Genomic DNA, 22413 nt, shown 5'->3' with positions numbered 1-22413 from the left:
TCCGTACCGCTCCCCAGGTGGGGGGCAGCACAGCCTACAGACCCAGGGAGCCCCAGCTAAGCCTGGCTTAAACAAAAAACAAAACAAAATCAAAACAAACAAACAAACAATTTTACATGAAGTGGCTCATGCTCTTTTTTTAAATATTGGCCTTTTGCCGACGGCAGGGCACCACCTTGCAAGGAAAGCGGAATTTCCTGGTCTCGGCACCCGCTTTCACAGCGGCCACTCCGCGGGGCCTCTGGGCCGCCACGTTCATCCCAGCAGCGTTCTCGCTGGCAGAGCTCTCCTCAGAGCACCCGACCCCACACGGCCCACGACCGCTAAGCAGCGGCTACAGCCCGCAAGCGGGACCCACCCGACAGGAGGAGCCCGCGGTCGGGAAACAGCCACAAGGCTGGGGCCGCCACCGCCCCCCAACCCAAGCACAGAGTTCGGCGGGCTGCGCCTGCGGCTGACCCCGCGGCCAATGGGAACTCACGGTGAGACACTGTTGCTAAGTAGAACAGGACTTCACGCCGAGTCCAACCCCCGATTCGCTGCGAGCCCCGTAGCCAATGGGAGGACCTTGAGGCGAGCTGGCGGTGAGGAGGGGGTGGGCGCTCGGCAGCTCTAGTAGCCAATCAGAATAAGAAGCGCTCCTGGCCGCATACTCGGATAGGCTGCGGCACCTGTGCGAGACCCAATCAGAGGTCAGGTGGGGGCGGAGGGGGCGAGTCGGCGCGCAATTTGAATTGACGTGGGGCGGGGTGGGAGCGTCTGACGGTGGTGGAAGTCGGGCTGAGCAAACGCGCACGGCTGGGAGCGTGTGCGGAGCGGCCGCCGCCATTCCCCCAGCGCCGCGAAGGAGCCCAGCCCGTGCGCCATGTCCCTGGCCGAGTCCCTGCGGCGGAGCAACGCCCGCTTCATGGCCACCATCAACAGCGTCTTGGAGAGGGTGAGGGCCGATGGCAGTGGCTTTTTGTTCCCGTCGCCGTCCGGAGGCGGGCTTGGCGGGGCCGCTCTGTCAGCGGCGCGACCTTCAGGCTGCTGCCGGCCGGCCTCGCCCCTGCCTCTCTGAGGAGCGCCGTGCGCTTTTACGGTCCCTCTTGCTGAAATGGTGTGCGGCGGGGCCTGGCCGCCCTTGTGCGTCCCTCTGTCCGCCTCTGGCAGGCTGCCGGGCAGCGCGGCCCTCTCTGCCCGCCTCACCTGGCGCGGTGGCCGGGCTCTCCACTCCGATCCTCCCTGGCCACCTCTTAAGCCCTGCTCTGTTAGTGCCGACACGTTCATTTTTCTTTCCGTATGCTGATTTGCAGTAACTGGCACTGAATTCTGTTTGTCAATTAGTTACTTCTGGTGTCACAAGCTCCCGTTTTTCCTGGCTGCTGAAAGCAGCTGTCACCCGGGGCCTCACGCAGCTTCGGAGTTTGTGCTGAGCTTTGGCGTGAGTAACACTTAGATCAGGGATTGCCAGGTTTTTCTGAACTTAGAAGTCTGAGTTGCCTTTGTAGTGCCCTTAACCCGTTTTAACTAGCATTAGATGAGGTATTTTCAAAAAAATTACAGACAGAAGTGAAACTGCATCCACAAATCCTCCTCATATTTTCTGCTAAAGATGTGAGAACCATATGCCTCCATCCAGAGATGCATGTATTTATTCAGGGATGTCAGCTTTGCAGTTCAGAGAAATGGTTTGTGTTAATGTCTAGGTGCTGGCATAAGGCTATATTTATATATATAAGGCCATATTTATATACAAAGCGCCTATTACCATATCAATAAACGTTCTTTGGAACCACTCTGACAGCAGAGGTAAGAACAGGAGTTAGCCTGTTAGTACCTCAGCAATGGTTTCCAACAACTTAAAAAAAAAAGCCACAAGACTGTTTCTAGAATGTTTTCCTCATCTAGCATTAGACTGGATGACATTTTCATGTGTCATGACCTGTAGGTCTATGGTAAGTGGCTGCTTCCAGTTACGACAGAGAGAGTTTAGAAGCTCTGTAGTTAAGTAACTTAACCATTTTTGAAAACTCGCTGAAGCCTCATTTTGTCAGCAACTGGCTTATGCCTTGAGATTGAACAACTCATACATATGCTTAAAATATGTATGTTTTTTCTAGGATTAGAATATAATATATTATATTCTAATTAAAAAAATTAAAAAAAAAATTAAAAAATTAAAAAAAACTAATATAAAAATACAAAATATACAAAACTTTAATAGTTTTGAGATCGCTAACTTCTAACTATAGCCAATAAAGCAGCATGTGGATAATTTCATGTTTTGGTCAAAACAAAATTGTGTAAAAACAATACGTAAAATGCATGTTAAAAACATCACTGTAAGCATTTATTCTAATCTTTAATGGTCCTTTTTATTTAGTATAATCATCCTTTTGAAGATGATGTACTTATCTCCATGGAAACCCTCACTTACAGTACGCCTGATGGTAAGAACTTCATAAAGCTTCAATATTTACATGCTGTGTATTTATACTTAGTAAAACATGCAACTGGTGGAACCTTTGATTTGTAAAGGCTGGCTTATACTTTTGGTTTACTAACCTCTATTCAGTATGGAATTAATATGGATCTCAGTCCTGTCAAGCCTTAACTATGGCTTTAACTAACGTCAGATACCATGTAGTCAGCATGCATTCAATAAAATTTTAACAGTAAAGTAATTTGGGTTTTTTCTCCTCTTCATGGCATGTGCGGCTGTAATGCTCCTTGGATTTTAGCTTAGTGGTGTTAGACTTAGCATGTGATTTTTTTTGTTTGGTTGGTTGGTTTGGTTTTGCCTGACTTCTCAATTAGCTTAGAATTACAATTTTCTCTTGGCTTGTTTATCTATGAGTTTTTGCTTCTACAATTGTACTGGAGGCTGTTCAGATTTGATAATGTGTTGTTACTATGTAATATGTTCTTCCTAAATGTTTGTTTGTTAGAATGATACTGGGTATATACAGTGTTACAAGAAAAGCTATGTTTATACTGCTATCTCTTATTATTTCTAGGACCAAAATCATGGGAGGATGTGTCAACCAAGGACCTTAGAAAATGGCAGGAGGAAGTACTTGAGGTAGCTATTAATGTACTCCTACTATGCAGTTTGTAGTAATGTTTCTTTTTCCTTATTATATAATATATATAGGAATAAATTCAAATCTTGCTGTGCCATATAATATTTGCAAGAGGTATTAATTAATTCAACATCTGCCTTAAAATAGGGGTTTAGGATAAATTGGTTGAGATTGTCAGATGAGACAGACTAAAATAGATGACCATTTACCAGTGGTAAGCACCACTAGTAAACCTGGAAAAATAAATATTTGTTTTTTAAATGCTGGCTGATGGGGACGTGTACTTTTGGATCTCATCAGAATATTGTCATTGAAGTTAACAAGCATTGAATCAATTTATCTTGGTTCAGGTAATATCAGCTCTTCAATTCCAGAGGGCTTACTGGTTTCATCATTAGACTTTTTTTTTTCCTGCAAAATAATGCTAAAGTAATTAAAGTATCTTTGCAGTCTCAGCACTTGCTGTCTTTGTCAGGCTAAAGCCATTACTGTTGAGTGATCTGTACTTTTTTTATTCTGAGTACTTATATTAAACAAGCAGTTACTACTTTTTCTATTTCCTGGACTCCCCCATAAGAACTCAACAGTGAATTTATTCTAAATCTCAGTGTTTCTGCCATAACTGCAAAAAGTCACCGTGTTGCTACATTCCTAATATCTGCCTAAAAAGCTAAGTTATGTAGTGTGTTTTTAATATGCTATTTTGAACCCCACAGAGTGAGGGGACAAGGGGTAAAATTCAGTCTTGGGAAACAAGACAGTATTTAATAGAGACAGCAAAGGGGCTGTATTTCCCTTTCCTTTTCCACTCCTGGGTAATACCTTGTGCATCATCTACTAATCATTGCTGCACAACTTTACAGATTAAATACATTAAGGACTGTAAGAGGAATTATCTGTCTTAGCCTAGGCCAAGGTAGCTAAAGCTTACATTCTTGTAGTGATTTTTAACAGCAATAGTATGACAAGAAGTAAGTGATCAGATAACTTTTAACATGTATTGTATTTCTGGCTTTTCTCATCAAGCCATGGGAAAACCAATGGAAACTGAATTATTACTTAGGAAGTGCCTGGTTGTGAGATGTACCAAAGTAAACAAAAGCATCTATTGGTTACTGTTCTAATATTCTTCTGATGTTTTTTCTTTTCCTGTTTCTAATTGCAGTGTAACAGAGGAAGTCAAATGAATGCAGGTAAAGTGTTTAAGAAAATAAGTGCTATAGATTATCTTATCCAAAGAGTCTTGACTTAATAGAAGACATCCTGGTTTTATGCCAAACTCTCTAGGATACTCACTGTTTTTTGTGGGGGGAACTACATAAGACCAATAATGTTCATAATTAAAAGTTTGAGTAAATACATTGATATTGCTGTCATCACAAATTGTTTAAAATAATCTCACCTGATCAATTAAACAGATAGCTTTTTGTTGTATGTGTCAGTTTTGGCAGAGGTTCATTGAATCTAAAATTCCAGCCCTAACTTACATGGATGTTCAAATGGAGAGATTTGGAAGTTGCTAACTTTCTGAAATAACTGGATAAGCAGGCATATTAAAAAATGATTGTTAAAAGAATCTCATGAAGCTGCATGATGAACTATCAAAAATTTAGCAGATTATTCTGTATACTGGATGAATCAGGCTGCCTGCAGGAAAAGGTTCATTAGAGATCAAGTATCACGATGCAAGTCAAATCAAGACTGCACACCAAAGTGTAATTCTGATACTACTTAGGGAGATTTATGACATATGAAGATTTTCTTATTGTTCTGAAAAGGTCCTGTATGTTCCAATAAAATACAACTTTTTTACTGGAATAAATGAGTGGGGGGGAAGCTGATGTGTAGGACAGCACAGATATGTTGGGCTTTATTTTCTTAAAGCTTTGCAGTCGTTTTTTTTTTTTTTTTTTTTTTTGGTGTTGCTTATTTCATGACATTCATCTAAGAAACTCTTAGCTGAACATCTGAGGACAAAACACAATCTAGTGTCTCCGTCCCTCTATAATCCTACCAAAAAGATTTTTCCATACTGGCTTCAGGTATACTTTGAGTCAGCCTATAATTAAAACGTTGAGCTGGGAAGGGTCTGATATAAAAAGATTCAGATGGTCCAGACCTTTGCCTCCAGATTTTAGAAAATATATGCCGATGAGTCTGAAAAGTACAAAAAATGACTGGTTAAAATCTGTGGTAAACTCAGAAAGTAAGCATCCAGCAGTTAGTTTTTTAAGAGATACAGTGTTGGAAGTCTTTCAGAAGTAAGTTTTTGTTAAATTTTGTGTGTTGACCTAAGGTCTGAATACCTTAGAAGTTCTTATTGAAGGAATTTACTTGGAGTTTGTTTAATGCTAGGAAGACTTGATCTAATTAATTTTAAAGGTACCGCATTATAGATAAGGTAGAAAAGAAAAAAAAAACCTATGTCTTCCTTATTTTTTACAACTTTTAATATAACTTGAGCAAAGTCTTTATTATTTAGTTATGTTTTAAGTTATGCTAGGGAAGAAATATTTAACTGAATATTGAAGGTAGGGGAATAGCACTAGTGTTAACAGCTTTTGTTATGAGGAAAACCTACTTTTACAGATTAGTATTTATACCTGTATACTTATATATGCGATAGAAGGTGGAATCTCATAGGTTTTGTTCAATTTAAGAAAATCATATATTGTGTTGACTTTTTTATTTGAAATGCAAAAGTAGATGGAGTAAGCATCTGAACTGGCTGATTATGATTGGTGTAACCCTTTAAAAAAAAAAAAAGGTTCTGGCTATGGATTATTAAAGCTACTGTGCACATTTTACCTGTTCTTCTATATTCTTAAGTGGGCCTGAATGTGTGTTCAGTTAGGATACATATAGTTCTATGCTATTAAGTGTGAACATTTAAAATATCTTTATGACATCCAAATACTTATTAGTGAACGCTTTGTTTAGTGACAGTCTTGAGTAGGGTAAACATATCCACTTAAGCACATGTACTATTTTTAAGTCACATACATTCAATCATGAGAAGTCCTGCTACAGCTTTAGTACCAGCAGAGTCATATGTTTGGAGATATAGATCTTCTCTTTTGGGAAAGATTAAGTCTTTGTAATTTATGCAGCATTAGCAATAGATTTAAGCAATATTTTTTTTATACACACCTTATCATATGCACTCTATACAGACTTGAGAGGTTGTGGCTTGCTATAGATACGTTTTTATATCTAACAAGGCAGTGGTTAGAAATGTAACTTTTTTTCTGCAATATCAAAACAGGTTTCAGTCAGATTAATTTTAATAGCAACAGTATTTGTCTTAGAGGTTCATTATGAAATAAACTTGTATGGAAGTCACATTTATTTGAAGATAGCTGCTTCTCTGTGGATCTCTTTTTGGTTTTATTTAAATCCATTTGAGTTACGGTAGCAAATGTAAAAAATAGATATCTCTGCTGAAATAGGCAGCTCTTACAGTCTTCATATTTCTTCTGCTTCTTCTGAGATAAATGGAGGGGAAACAACCCAAAAAGATTGTGAGTGGGTCTATCTGTGCAGGAAGAAAGGCACAGCACTTCTGGAATGTCCCCTTGCCAAAAATCATTAAAAAGATGCAATAGAGGTTTGGGGCTCCATCCTCAGTCTTCAGGAGTAGTTCATCTTTTTCTTATCCTTTTCAACACATGTCAAGAAAAATGCATAAAAGTCTGCAGTTGTCTTCCTTTTCTACAAGTGGTAAATTTTATTTTCTGTAGTGCTTCATGGGTTAAGAAGAAAACAACATGGTAGATATGCATCTCTGATCAGAATTAGTCTGCTATATTCGACTAGAACGTTGTTCTGTCACTTATCTGTTCTTTGTATCAGTCCTATGTAAGTTCTCCATTTGCAAAATGTCAATGTTAAATATTTTTCCAAGTAAGAGTATATACAAATGATGAATTAATGAGTTTGGGTATAATATTGGTCTGTGACTTACCAAATTGAAATAGAATTATTTTTTTCCTCCTGTGCATGCGAAGAAATGTCAAAGCAACATAACAGTGATTTTGAGGATGGACATTCAACAGGACATCAGGTATGGGCACCACATTGTATCTACTGTTACAAAGCCTCTTTAGGAAAAAGTATTTATGTACTCAAAAGTTGAGAAAATAATCATGAACAGGTGATCCTGTACTATACCTATAAAGTTGGATTTTTATAGGCCTACTCATTGCTAAATTGAATCACTTTGTTCTCCTTAAGTAAGAACTTCTGAAAAAAAATGAGGGCTTAAAGTATTTTGCTGCAGTTCTACTGCAGCTCTTCAAATTTTAGATACCTTATTAAACAATTGTTTTGTAGTTCCATGCATGTAGTTGCATTATTTTAGGAAAAACGTGTCTTTACTTGCTAGGTGCACAGACTCATAGAACCATTTTGGTTGGAAAAGACCCTCAAGATCATTGAGTCCAACCATTAACCTAATTCTGTCACTAAATCATGTCCTTAAGAACTTCATCTACACATCTTTTGAATGCTTCTGGGAATGGTGACTCCACCACTTCCCTGGACAGCCTGACAACCCTTTCTGTGAAGAATTTTTTCCTAATATCCAACATAAACCTCCCCTGGGACAACTTGAGGCCATTTCCTCTTGTTCTATCACTTGTTACCTGGGAGAACAGACCAACACACTCCATGCAACAGCCTCCTTTCAGGGTTGTAGAGGGCAATAAGGTCTCCCCTCAGCCTCCTTTTCTCCAGGCTGAACAGCCCCAGTTCCCTCAGCCACTCCTCATCAGACTTGTGTTCCAGACCCCTCACCAGCTTCATCACCCTCCTCTGCACTCTCTCCAGCACCTCGATGTTGTTCTTGTAGTGAGGGGCCCAAAACTGAGCACAGTATTCAAGATGCGGCCTAACCAGCGCTGAATACAGACTAGTTAATATAGCTTATGCTACCAGGTCTTAAAATTCTTTTAATGTTCTTTTAAGGAGTCTCCTGAGACCTATTGTGTGAATACATCTGATACAGGTGGGTTTTTTAATTTACTTTTTAGATGGTTTTTTTTGCTTTTTGAAACTTGTATTACTCATGATCTTTTTATTCTTGTGCATATAAAAACTTGCTATTTTGCATAAATTAAACTATGGCTAGGCGGTTACCAGCATGTAATGATGAACAAAGCAGCTGCAGCAAAATAGGTTAGCTGGTGTTTAAATACTCTGGTATATATTAGGTGCTTCACACACATAGCTGTCACCAAGGCAGATGATTACTTCCTTCTTGAGGGAAAACAGAAAATAGCAATCTGAAATTTGTCATCCAGTCATGTGAGAGTGTAATTTCAAATATCTATTTGAAAAATAAAATAATTTCTGCAAAGTTAGAAAATGTAACCTTGTGTTTTCCCAACCTGTGTAGTGAAATACAGGAAACTTATTTGAGAGGCATCTGTAGCTTAGGTTCTTTAAGTGTCCTTTGTGTCTTTTGCACTCATGGGATGAATGAGTGATGCAGTTCAGACTCTGGCAGCTTCATAGCAGTGTGCGATAATATGATTATCCACTCCTCCTCCTTCTTTTGTAAATGTTCTACTAAGAGACTGGAGAGGATTTATAGCAGCCTCGGTGAGTCCCAGCTATCTCCAAATGTACTAGCTTCTTAGAGATGTTGGATTGGATTCCTCACTTAAAAATGGAATTCACCTAGGTTTTCTGTTTTGGGCGTTTGTGGAGTTTGGTTTGGTTTTTTTTGTGTATGTGATTGGGTTTTTTCATATACAAAAGGTTAGCAATAGGACATACTAACTCTTCAGAAAAAAAAAAGAGTATTTCTAGCTGCTTTAGCTAAAATTTTAGTTTTAGCAGGTTTTTTCCATCTTTAGTATTCATACAGAGACACTTCTTAGTGAAGGCAGTGTTTCTTCCAGGTTTTATACAGTACTTTTGTTCTGAAAGTATGCAAAGCCTATCAATAGCAGGTACAAATGAACCAAACAGCTCTCACCTGTACATGAAAGTATTGGTCTTCCCTTAACCGGGAAAATTATTAGGTCTACCTTCTTTGGTTTCACAGGAAGTAGCATGGCAAAGTATAGTGATATCTGAACAATTCCTTGCATCTACTAGGGCAGTATCACAGAATTATTTGGAGAGAAAGGGGAAAGTTCAATCTGCATTGTATATTTATCTAAATGTATTTAAGTTTAGAAGATTGTATCAAAGTCAAAACTTAATATTTACAGTAACATCCCTACTAATATGTTCAACTCTTATGTAAGATATCTCTTTTAAATAACATTGTATTGAGCGCATTTCCAGTGAAATAACTTCCTATATTATTGGTCAAATTTTTCAGAGAGAAAAGTGGAAGTTTTCATTTTTCCTCTCTCCTGCACTTGAGCAACAAAGGTGTTCCCGAATTTCCCTTTTGGCCCTTAAAAACACTTCAAGGTTCCCTGGAGAAGATACTTGCCTTTTTTTCTGTTTCATGCAATGCCATGATCCTCTGCTAATAATGTTCTAGTGATTTGAAGTATGATTGACAATACATTGAAAACGTATTTAAAATTACACTTTTGTGATGTTTCAAACCTAGAAGGATATTCAGTTTGTATGCAGATCAACTTGTTGTATGATACAACCTATTTCTAATAATTTATAATTGACATGATGGAGTCAACCGTTCTTGGACACTTGAGTTACCTTTATACAAGAACTTCTCATTTCTATAGCAGTCTAGCAATTTCTGACTGTTTATGGAGCAGTGTGCTAGTTTTGTGCCCAGTTCTACTTGATAAAGAATACTGAATGGCAGAAAGAGACTATCAACTGTTACAGCAGCAACTGGAGGCTGAAACTTTTCCAGATGACAACATTAACATTTTTACTGTTTCCTCCACGATTGATGCTTGGTAACTGGTTTCCCGTGGATTAAGTGATAACTTTTCGTTCTTTTAGTCATGTGGGAAGAAACTTTGATAATCTGACAAGTATGGCTTTCAGTTCTAATAAAACAATTCTGCTGGAGTCAGGTAAACTGTCAAAGATGACCCTCTGTTTGATCAACATTTTCACCAGATGATGTGAAATTGTGTTGTTTCTCACCAAGGTACAGTTTCTTTCATATGTGTCTTTATTTTAGCTCTATGGCAGCAGGTGTCCACAAAGCTTTAGGTGATGACTGCAGTGACAGGGGACAAAAAAAGGAAGATGGGATAAGTTGGAAATAATAATGTAAGAATAGTGTCAAGAGACAGTGATGTTGTAGGTATCATAACCAGATCTTTTTCACTCTTTTTTTCCATTTTCAGGCTTATTCTCCTTTCCTCTTTCCCTCCCTGTGATGAACAGGATCATGGGACAAAGATAAAACAGCCAGGGAATTTCAGAAATGAGGACTTACAATGCAGCTACATGTTTTCTGATCATGAAAGACTAAGGCTTTAGCTAGTGATGAATTGGAAGGTCTGATACACCTAGCAAAGAAATGCTTTATTGTGTTTCATTCACAAACATACCACTTAGAATACCTAAAAATTAAGTTGGAGGATTTGGACTTCTTAATATTCTTAAGTCTGTCTTATTTCTTGCCTTGGCTGTTTTAAGGCAGTCTTGATAAGAAGCAACTAAGAAAAGGAAGCATAGTAGAAGGTCCTTACTGTCTTTGTTGGGAATGATACATTAATATATAGTGAATCTTGTAGTTCAGTACTTAGAAAATACTTACCATCTGAAATTGTTAGCGTAAATCTTGAAGAACTGGTTGCAAACAAGTTATCTCCGCTCTTTATTCCACTCATGCCATTTAGGACTCTATAAGCCATGCTTTTAAATTTGACTTGAAATAGAAAGGTAATACAGATAAACAGTTTTAGTGTAGAAAAGAGTTTTCTAAAATGAAACCTGTTAGCAAATGAGTCATACAGGGTGTGTTTAAAAAACATTTCTGGTTTGGTTTTGAGTTCAACTAGGTTTTATTTAGTATTTATTTTCAAATTGTAGGTGAAGAAAGTGATACCGATATAGTTTCAGTAAGAAGAAAATTTCAAGACATTCACTTACAGGTAAAAATTTCTGATGTCTAATGCAATGGAATAATTTTATGTTCAATATAAATGATTGAATTATTTGAATAGCTTACATATGCCTGAGGTGCTGATGCAGTCAGCAGAAGACTCCATGTAGCCTGCATATTAATGCATATTTTCAGCAAGTATAAAAGAGAGAGGTTCAATAAATAATGTCATGAAGACCAATATGAAGTAATATTATATTATGTCTTGGTATTATTAGTATACCAGAGAAAGCCATACAAGATATTGCATAGAACAGGCAATTCTGAGAAAGGCTATGATAGGTATGGAAAAATAATAACCAGATCAATCACAAAATGAAAAATACTTATAAAAATATGATCATTCACCTGAGAGCCTAACATAAGCAGGTAACATGGTGTTTTGTTTTTTTTAAAAAAATAAATAAATCTGAGATAATGGCTACCATAGCAAAAGCAGACTGGAATATCCTGCTGTTGTTCCCCAAACTAGACTATGGGCTACCCAGAGTAGTTACACTGATGTGGAAAAGTACAACACACATTTTGTGTGTGCAGCCATACTAATCCTGTGTTCTGCTTGCTCAAATACCAATTGCTAAAAATTTACTGTCCTTGCTTGTTCAGCATAGTACTAGACATTGTCATGTCTCTGACAACAACTAATACAAACCACTTCAGAAAGCAAGAGTTTCACTAATGAAAAACATTTGCCGTTTATCATCAAATGCTTTTAGATTTACATAGAGGTGAACTACAGAGTAGGCCTTAATTTGTATATGAACTCAGGGAATATTAATAATAGAGATAAAGATTTGCAGCTGTAATTACCGGTGATTTGTAACTTAACACTAGGAATCTTTTCGGGGTTTTTTTTTTTTGTCCCCTTTTTTTTTCGGTCCCCTTTTTTTTGGTCCCTTTGCTTTTTTCGTTGTTTGGGGTTTTTCTAGGTTTGTATTTATCAGTAGGTCTTCTGAGGCAGTGTGAGCTTTTTGCTGCATCAAGAAACTAGCTATTTATCTCTTTTTTTTTAATATGTCTTCACATACGGTTCCCTCTTGGGATATTTTTAGCATAAAATGTCTTCATTAAAAATAAGTTTATGCAGGTTGGATATCCTCATCTGAATAATAGTAGTTTGAAACAAAATCTAAGTAATAGTGTTTGGGTTTGTCAGTGTCAATAACTTCTGTGTGTTGAATTTAACTTTTTTTTTCTCCCCCACTAAGAATCTGTATGTACGTGATGGGAAAATACAAGAGAAACTAAAAGTGGATGTTATAGTTCAAGACAATGTTAGAAAAATTCCCGGATGGATTATGGTAACATATTTCACCTGTTCTAAGTTATTAGCTAATTAGAATAAAGTTAGAGCTCTCTAACTGTGCAGCACCATGAATTCTAATACAACTTCTCTGCTGTTCTATCATTGTTCCTCTCTTGCTTGCTACTTACATAAATATCACAACATCTCAGGTCTCTGACAGCAATGATTTGTAAGAAAGAATGCAGACTATATCCAATTTTTTTTTTCTTTTTTTCTACTTTGTTCTTTGAACCCTGATGTGCAAGTTGATCCTCACTTCAGTAAGTGTTCTGAAAAGCCTAAATTTGAAGGTTGTAGAGAAACAGGGAGTTTTAGCTTTATTTTGGGTTTGGGGATAAGGGAGATTAGGAGCACAAAGGATTATGTTACGTGGTATGGCTTCTGTTTCCTACTGAAGTTGCCAGGAATATATAGATTATCCAGGTATACATATCCATGTGTAGATTCTCATGTTTAGGAAAGGGATTAAAATATGATACATAATGTAGAAGTTGCAAAAATAAATATCCTTTCCAAGATTAAACTGGTAACTCTTGAAATTGTTACTGAAGTCTGACTAGACATTTTCTTCCTTGTCTGAAACTTATGAAGGCCCTTAGGACCATAACTATACAGGACCTATTACAGTAAGGAGAGAGTAGGAAAAAGTCACAAATAAGGTTTTGTTGTTACTTCTAATTTGCAAAAAATTGAAGATATTAGATTGTGTCTTCTGTTTGTTTTTCAGAGAGAATGTCAAGGTTCGTCAAAAGGTCTGCATTCAGCTTCAGCAGTGCAAGAACTGATTGGTACAGCTAAATCTTTTGGAGGTTGGTCAAATATTTTAGTTACAAAACATGTTTCTATTAAAATTTATTAGAAATACTTAATTTATTGAAAACACAGAGGCACTGTTTATCCAACAGAAAAGTTCAGCGGACTGGATTCTTAAAGAGAAGACAAACATGATTTTGCTTATGGCAAAACGTGTTTGAAAAAATAGAAAATAAATAACTTGTATACATAAAAGCAGCTTTTCTTAAAATAGCCGCAGGAAAAAGAAAATGCACAGTTACAAAATTCAGAAGCATTATGCTCCATTAAATGAAAGCGTAGTTCTTTGTTTCTGGAATGTCATGAATGGCTTTGGGTTGGTTAGTAACTGGTACTCAAAGTGGTACTTTACTAGTAAACTTTCTTTTTTCAGAAGTTCTCCAGACTTGATGCAAACCTAAAATAGAATTTTGGTGTAAATACTTCAAGCCTAACAACTACAAAAAGCACTATGTTAATCATGCTTTATGGCAAGCAAAGCTGCGCTGGTACTAGCCAACTACAATGCTTTAAAGTAATATGAAAATAGAGTAACAAAACCTGTTGGATAAGGCTGTTCCTTCTGATCAGAAATCACGAAGAGCAAAGCAGTCTTCCTTTACAATGAAAACATTTTAGATATATATATAGATAGATAGATATAGATATATATATAAAGCTATTTTAAGATGGGGGGAGGGGCTCCAACGCATCTCTTTTTTTGTCTTCTATAGTCTGTGAAATCAATATGGTTAGGAAAAAACATTTTTTTTTCCTAATAGATTGTATGTTAATAATCCATTTAGCCCGGCAAAAAAGCTTAATTAAATATGCTATTACAGTAAGACTTGTTTCTAAGTCATATACATTAGTGGAAGTGCCCTAATAGATTTGGGGCTTTTTTTCTTCTTGTTTTGTTTTGTCATTAATTTGTTTGGGTTTTTTTAATAGGCAACCAAGCTGCTGTTTGCCGAAGGAAAGTAGAATTGTCAAACGAATGTTCTTCATCCAGACCTCCACAGTTAGGATTTTCTGATGTTCCCGTATCAACAAATACAATAACCATACCCAGGCATCAGACTTCCCCAGAACTGAATAAAACTTGGTGTGATAGTATCTTGGAAGAATACCAGTCTGCAGATGACGAATGCTCCTGGAGCAATGTAACTCTTGCAGACTTGTATCCAGGGATGTTAGAGTTAATTACAAGGCTCGTGACAAAGCAGACTCGGAGAAAAGAGTCAAAACACACGTTTGGACAATTAAGGCACAGAAGACACCCTTCTGGAAGACCAAAGTTCAATGTCACTTTAGTCAAAATAAGAGGGTTCAGACCTCCTAAACTGAAGCGAGCACAACCTAGCATATGCAGCAGTAGACATGAAGACATCCAGAATCAAACTTTCAGAAACGAGAACAGAGAACTTCGTGATGACAAGAGTTCCATTAATAATTTGTCTAGTGTGGTACCTTATTCTTACATTGATACAAATGAAATCAAAATGGACTGCTCTGACTCAAGTTTAGTACCTAGAAAAGGCCCAAAAGTCTCCAAACGGACTGTTTTTCCTGATGTTATAACTACAATGGGAGAGACATTTCTAGTTGAAGATGAGTTACAGACTACTGTCTCACTTAATCCAAAATGCAAAGAAGGTGAGAAATTTGCTTACCAGTTTCCTTCAGAATACTGTTTTATATCGTCTGTTGCCAGTTCAGGGTCAACAGGACTTCATCCGGTAAAAGAAAGTAAAACTCAAAAAAATTACTGTTCTTGTAGTGATACCTCAGAGTTGTGTTCATCTACTTGCAGTTCCTATGGCAATAGGCATGCTTTTACACCTCTCACAAAATGTTCTCTTGCAAGAGCATCAGATACTTTGCTCATAAATCCTGAAAAAATAACCTCTGAAAGACAAATTTCTTTTGAGCACAAGCACTTATCTTCCTCATTGTCTACAAAGCAGAGTCCTTCAAAGATGCCCCAGAAATACAAAGATGCATTTGAAAAGCTCTACTACAATCTGTGTCTCAAAGAAATACAACAGCCTTTTTCATTGACAAGACCTCTTGCAAATTCACAGAACCTTGAAGATAAAGGAAGATTAGTGAATAATAATTTAAGTCTTTCTGTGAGGTCACATACATCATGTGATAGAGAATTTGACAGGATCTATGAGCAATTGTGTAGTGGAGGTGTTCCAAAACTTCCTGGGCTTCAGAGAGCTTCAAACTTAAAGAAGTACGAAGGAATACGGATGTCTGAAACTGTAAATGCTCTTGTTAACTCGCCTGTTCGAACTTCATCTGCATCTCCCAGAGTTAAAAGACTGGGGAATTTCCAAAATGATCCTCTTTGTTCACCAGTAAAGCGACTGAGAGATATACCGGAACGTTATCTTTCTTCAACAAAATGCGAACAGATTGCTCACAGAAGAAACGCTGAGCTTCAGACTGATGGCAAGAGGTTTTTGAACCCATACAATGTCAGTAACCCCAGCATTTTTGACAGTCACAACTGCCAGAGTCAGGTACTAAAGGACCTTGTAAAACAATAATATTGTGCAATCTCTGATATTTGGAAAAGGGCTTAAAAATAGATTAGAGCTGGAAGCTTTTTAAGCAAGTGGCAGCTTACTACTTGTGCTATTTGGTCAGTAGAGTTGTTTTACAGCTTTGGGGTTTGGGGGATTTTAATTTGCTAAAACATAAGTCGTATCAGGTCTCCTGGATCATGTGAGGAAGTTCACTACATTTAATAACCTTGAAAGTGGTTATAAAATGCTCAATAATAGATTATGTTTTAATAGACTGTGTTACTGGTTAAAATAATCTCAGACAGTGAGCCTGTTAATTAAGGTGTTGTCCTTCTGAAATGATAACACTTTGTAGGTGAACGAATTGAGGCGAACAAATTAAACTTTACCAGGTTCCACTGGAATCATTAGATTTGTTGATTTAAATGTTAAATCCATCCCTTATTTCCAGGTTCCCAGTCATTTCTTCTGAGGCAAGCTGTGACATAATACATGAGTTTTTCCATCAATGTAATCTGTTAATGCTTTATTCTCAGGGCTCTGGATTTCATGCTGCATCAGATAAAACTTTTCTTGGTGTTCCTGGTACTTCCTTGCAAGGTTAGTTTCAGAGACTTTATGAATTACTACTTTAGCAATCACAAGGACTTCTTCAAGGGTAGATCTACAAATCTCAATAGACCGCTGTCTAGGTGACAGGTCTTGTTCCCCAATAATAGTTGGGTATGTTCAAATGTTCCTTTAAGGAATCTATACAGAAAAGGGTTTTCTGAATCACATGTAAACAGCAATTTAAGAAGCCTTTCTCTAGGTTAATTAGGACTTTTCCTACTAAAATGTTGCTTATATCCATTGGTTTTCTCCCTTCCTTTTTTTCTATTTTATTTAAAATTTGCTGTTGCTTTTACTTTCCTGCTGAACATGTAGATATGTAAATGCATAGTTTATTAATCCTACACTTGAGTAACCACATGCTTTTGTTTGTATTATTCAGCTTTACAAAAACTTGCAATTGAGTTGTTCCATGCTACTGTCACTTGCTTAGGTGAATTAGATTGTTAGCCTGGATAAAAAGACTTTTGCTAATTCAGGACAGTATTATTTTAGAATTTTAAAAAACACCACCAAAACTACCTTAGTTTAATACTCAAAAATGCTAATCTTCTGATTTTCGTTTTAAAATCTGATTTTGGTTTAAAGCATGTCTGTAACATAACATGAACTTTTTTTCCTAGTAAGTAAAATGTTTGTTTTATTTTTATGAACCTTGTCATCAAGACAACAACTAACATGTAAAGGAAAATACTGAAGAAGGTTCCTTGAAATATTGTCAACTGGTATACAGGAAGAAAATGGCAGAAGGAATGTACTTCTTTGCATGTTTCTTGCCTTGTTGCATTTTCATTGCTGGTTAATTGTAAAGAATTTGTTTATTTGAGGTGGACATCTGTTTATTTTGCCTTCCTCAAATTTTAACTAATACTTTATGTATTATGTTTTTTCTGGTATCAGCAGTTCCTTCTACGTTTTTCTAATGGCATAAGCATTTTTGAAGAAATATAGCTTATATTTAAATACAGTGTGTAAAATGTATTTGAAATTAAGTTTTGCCAGAACCTTTTGCATTAGAATATTTTGGTAAGGAAACTTGCTCATTGAAGTATTACCCATGTGAAGTATTTCCCAGTGAAGTATTACCCATGTCTTAACAGGCTAATATTTTAACAACATACAGTAATGTCCATGCTACTCAGCATTGTTCTTACCCTTTTCATGCTACTGTTTTCTACCACCAGAATCTGGGATTGCAGGTACCAACTCTGGTTGGCCTAGTGCAGTGAAGAATTACAGCAGTCCCAGAAATGCACAGTACTGTCGCAAAAGGCAAGTTCTTCCTCAAAAAGAAAATCCAAAAGAAATTCTTGGTGCTTTACATCTATATTAAAGGTGTGGAGGCTGTTGCTTACATGTGTACTTCTAGAATGAAAATCAGAATGGGTGCTTGGGAAAGCCCAAGCTAATCAAAGCTGCAGACTCAAACACTGGGAGGCAAGTGTCTGGACAAAACTAGCCAGACTTCAGCATGGCTGATCAGTGAACGTAAGTTAGTAAGATGGCTTGACTGAATAGCTACTCTAGTCCTTCTTTCTGTTCCTTGTAGACGCATTTATTATTTTAGATATAACTCAGATGGACTGTCAGCTGACAAGCTTCCTTGGGCCTGTAGTGTGTTGTTCTTGTATACGGTTCCAAGGAGTGAAGCTCTTGTTTAATGGCTACAGAGCCCTCAGAATTTTTATGCTTAAGCCACGTGGCAAAATGCTGCATTTGTAATGAATGGTGGTGGAAAGAAACAAGTATTGTCTTCCTGTTTCAAACTTGATAGCCTTTATGGAGAAGGTGATTATGAAAGGCATTTCAGAAAAGAAATGTCCATAATTAAAACTTTTCTTGAGCTCTACGTGACTGCTGTTGTACAGCTATAGTGCTATACTGAATTGTCAGATGTAAACCAAAATGGTTCAAAATATGCCATTTCTTAAGTAATATGCAAGGAAATAATTACATTCTCACTTCTATCTTTCCTTTTTAGCTATTGGTGAATACATTCCAAGCTTACATCTGGAAGTTTAAGAGATACTTATGTAATTTAGGCAAGATAGTAGCATTACGGAGACATTGAAATGACATAGGATGAAAAGTTTTCTCTCTAGCTGAGAGCACATAGGAATGTGGACAAGGAGTCCTGCTGCTGTTTACAGTCAAGATGTTCAGATATCTTACTTTGATGATTTGTTTCAATTTCATTCTGTTCATCAGAGTTTTGGCAGGCATAGTATTTTTGTGTAATTTACTTTATAATCTTAACAATTCTCTTCTATAGGGTATCCAGAAAACTTAGCTACACCGTGGGTGAAGATGACAAATCCCAGCAATCGCTTGGGTGACTTCCTGTTTGAAACCCACCAAGAAGCATTCATGGACTGCTACAGAAAAAACTTTGTTTTATAAAGTCTGGGTTTGTTTTGTTTTTCTTCTTCCAGGAATCAGGGATGTCTTTTATGTATGTTATGATGTTAGTCCTGTTTTATGCTTACCTGTAATGTAAATCTTCAGGACTGGTTCATCCCTTCTGACAGGGCACTTAGTCCTTTGGCTTCATCAGGTATTGCAGGGACTCAGGGTTCCATTCTATGGCAAAGTTTAAATTTTGCAGTTAGTAGTGTTTGTTCTAACAGTGTGATCAGTATTTTCTTGTTATCTGCTACTAAGCTTTGATTCTTAACATATTATTCATAAGATAAGAATCAAGCTTTTTTTGCTGGCTTCCTGCCTGTTTGTGCTTTATAAGTGTATTGACACTAAATGGAAAGTTCTAAACTGGGATGGATGATTCAAACGCAGTATTAGATGTTATGACTTGTTATATGCCTGCTATGTTAAATTTTCTACATAGCTCACAGAGTGGATTGTTCAATAAAACTTTATATGTTTCAGTGAATTTGACAGTTATATTCTGTGTTCTGACAAAATATCTGTTCTAAATAAAAACCTGTTCTCAACAAATATCTGCTTTCAACATTTTATTTCAGATATGTGAATTCTCATGAGGAGTTTGTATCCCTACAGCAAATACATCAGAGTGATGTGGCTGGGTCCCACAGGTTTTCATTGCTGCATTCTTTCTTGGCAAGGAGATTATTTTAGTGGTGTCAGGTCAAATACACTCTGTTTTATCAACCCTGCCCCTTGTCAGCTTTCTGAGCTCCAGAAAAGGAAAAAAAATTGCATTCCTTTGGCTTTACTTCATTTCTGGGCACACAGGATTTTTTATCTCTTAAAACCAAACTCTTGTTATCTAAAGTGTTTTTTCTTGAAAGGAACAAGAAGCTGGTTTCAGTGAGGTTTACAATAAGACAAGAACTTCTGCAATAAACACACACATTCTGTCCCTCATAATTTGTGTATTATGTTTCCTTCAACAACAGCAAAAAAGATTGTCTTTTAGAAATGCTTTTGTGGCTCATTTTTCTTCCAGTTCCAGACGTGAATGAACTGTAGGGAATATGCTTTATGAACTACCTTCTTGAATTTGTTGAGGTAGTTATTTCCCAATATTTCTTGATATACCAATACTGAAAGATTACTTAACTCAATGTTTTCTGTTCTAAAGTAAATTAAATGTAAACTGGAATTGGATTTTGGACATGTTCTGACTCTAGGTATGTCTACACTGCAACCTGAATATAGGCTTACTAAAGTAGGAAGGTAAGTTTGTTTAAGCTACACAGCAATAATTCATTGTCTCCATGAAAATTACTTCGAAAGAATTTTAAGAGGTGGTTCTTGAAAAACCTTGAGATGTTGGAAGATAAGCACATCCCTTTTTATTGCTAGCAATAGCAAAAAAAATGGGAGAAGGTTACACAATGATTTTTACAGTTTGATCCTCTGACATCCACTTGAGTCATAAGACTCTTGAAAGTGTGATATAACCAAAAGTCTGTGGTGTTTTTTCCTAACAATACTGTTTAAACAGATGCATCTGCAGTGATTGTCAGATGCTATAATGACTACTGGAGTATACCTGTGTGAGACTTACAAAAATTTTGTGGTAATACTTGATCTCTCTTCTGTTTTGAGCTCCATTCTTCTTCCCTTCCAAACAATTTTGCTTCTTCCACCAAGTTTCGTCTTGTTTACTCTTTCTGCACTGTTTCATTGAACTGATACTTGAATGTGAAGCTTACTGTTAATAAAAACAGCTTCATCCTGCTTCCCTCTGCTTCAACATTTTTATAAAGAGCACTGGAAAAACAGGTTAGGTTTATACTGTCTCAGTAACCTAGAACCTAGTATCTCATTTTGTTGTAATTGGTTGAAACTAGAATTTAACTAATCTGTGATAGTTTATATAGGTCTTTCTCCAATGACATGAAGATGAAGCAATGTTGAATGTGCTATTTCATGTAAGAATTCAGTAGTCATTTGAAAACTATCCCAAAAAGTCACTTAAGCAACTGAATGACCTATTTTTTTTTTTTTATTTAAGCAGACAGAGGGTAACGAGCTGGAGGAATAAAACTAAATCTGGAATGTGGTAGCACTATTTCATTGGAAACAGTTGATGGGCCATTAAAGATGATCCTGAAGCAGGGAGAGTCTGCGAGAGCAGCAGTGAATAATTTAATGGAAGCAGTGACTGAATGTGGAAGGGAAGTATGCATTGAAGGAGAATATTTACAGAAGTGCCCTGCTTTTAGCAAGCTATGTTGCAAGGGAAAGCAGCTGCTGAAAATTGGCATAAATAAATAGCTAGACTAAACCGTAGAGACTATGAATACAGAGGAAATTAGATGTACCTAAAGGCTGTGAAGTGGACTTACTGTATTATGTATACTTGGATGAGAGGAGTGTGTACTTCATTTCCATTAAATTAATGATCAGGCTGAAATGACAGATGGAAGTTGGGTAACTCATAGAAGTTCTTTGGCTTTGGGATTTTTAGACGAAAGGCATAATCAAGAGTGCAAATGCTGTGAGAAAATTGGGAAATAACAACTTTTATACAAAATGTACACAAATTATATTAAAATACACATGAAATGAGGGATGCTGCATGTTGGAAAATAGTAGAAAATGGACTCTTGGGCATGTGTTTATTTGCTTGAGAGATTAAGACAGCTTTCTCTTTTAATCATCTCAGAGGGCTGAGTATTGGATCCGATTGCTGCCAGCTAAATTGAAGTATGCAAAACATTTATAGAAAATATTAATGTTATTCAAACAATTTTGGTATGGAAGTTTAAGCAAGAGCGTATGATAAATATTTTACTACTCATTTTGCTCCTACTATGAAACAAAGTAGAAGTCTTTCCAATCTAATGAAATTAAGTTAGTATCTCATGTACTGATATCTCTGTGTTTAGCTTTGGATCTTTGGCGTTGGACTTGCCTTCCTCCTTCCCCCCCTTAGGCTCTTAATAAGGGTCATCATTTAATGTTTCTTTGTTAAAATGGTTTTTATCAATGCTTTGACAGTATTTACTTCTGCTTATCCAATGATAGTCGGTCTAAGACCATGATAATATGGTTGCTTTAATTCCAAGTCTGACTGGTTTCTGCAGTCTAAGAACCAAGCATATATTGACTTGATTTCTGCGTACAAAAGCAAGTGTTAGCACAAGACAGGCAGTGACATTGGGCAGCTTTGGATGCAAGGGCTGGCCTTTTGGTCTTGCATAGAAGTTAAGGCAAGTTAAAGAGGCTTATTAACTATGAGCTAAATGAAACATGAACCAGGCTGTCAAAGAACAATTTCTTTTTTTTTTTTCCTTGTTAAATTTGTCACATCTCTGGATACATCCACCCACTTCTGCCTTTACAAGAGGTGTTGGTTCTTTGTACTGTGGGCTTTTTTGTTTGTTTCTTGTAACTGCTTTCAGGGTTTTCTTTTTCAAGACCTGAAACACTTGCAGGGCTCTATGTGCTTGAGAGTTTCAAACTCCTTGACACTGTGCTCTGCATGGATTTTAAAGGCTCTAACATCCTTATTTTGAGAAGGCAGAACTCTCTGACACTTAGAGTTAGGTATATTATTAGTTGGTGCAAAAGTATTTGTGGGTTTGGACCATGAATTTTAAATCATTATAAATAGACTCA

The 22413-nt window shown here is 36.9% G+C and overlaps 1 protein-coding gene across 2 annotated transcripts; it reads left to right on the top strand.

Annotated features, from left to right (window-relative positions):
• The first annotated feature begins 749 nt into the window (after positions 1-749).
• Positions 750-19317, top strand: HJURP (Holliday junction recognition protein). Of its 2 annotated transcripts, XM_065857394.2 has the most exons (13): positions 750-937; positions 2366-2432; positions 3000-3064; positions 4231-4258; positions 7073-7128; positions 8031-8070; positions 11043-11104; positions 12324-12416; positions 13149-13230; positions 14165-15744; positions 16287-16350; positions 17547-17634; positions 18635-19317. In XM_065857394.2, exons 1-13 carry the CDS (start codon positions 866-868, stop codon positions 18696-18698), a joined length of 2361 nt encoding a protein of 786 aa, XP_065713466.2. In that variant the 5' UTR covers positions 750-865; the 3' UTR covers positions 18699-19317. The 2 variants fall into 2 exon arrangements, with proteins under 2 accessions (XP_065713466.2, XP_071669781.1); XM_071813680.1 differs by lacking the exons at positions 7073-7128; positions 8031-8070.
• The last annotated feature ends 3096 nt before the right edge of the window (positions 19318-22413 follow it).

The sequence above is a fragment of the Patagioenas fasciata genome, chromosome 1 (assembly GCF_037038585.1).
Source record: "Patagioenas fasciata isolate bPatFas1 chromosome 1, bPatFas1.hap1, whole genome shotgun sequence".
NCBI lineage: Eukaryota > Metazoa > Chordata > Aves > Columbiformes > Columbidae > Patagioenas > Patagioenas fasciata.
The sequence above is the reverse complement of the archived record's forward strand: the minus strand, read 5'-3'. Positions and strand labels throughout refer to the sequence as shown.

What these genes read in the sequence shown, in the direction of transcription:
- HJURP (XM_065857394.2), top strand. Translation starts at nt 866, where the DNA reads ATGTCCCTGGCCGAGTCCCTGCGGCGGAGCAACGCCCGCTTCATGGCC. An exon ending in TCAACAGCGTCTTGGAGAGG is followed by an intron (nt 938 to 2,365) that starts GTGAGGGCCGAT and finishes CTTTTTATTTAG; the next exon opens with TATAATCATCCTTTTGAAGA. An exon ending in AAATTCCCGGATGGATTATG is followed by an intron (nt 12,417 to 13,148) that starts GTAACATATTTC and finishes TTTGTTTTTCAG; the next exon opens with AGAGAATGTCAAGGTTCGTC.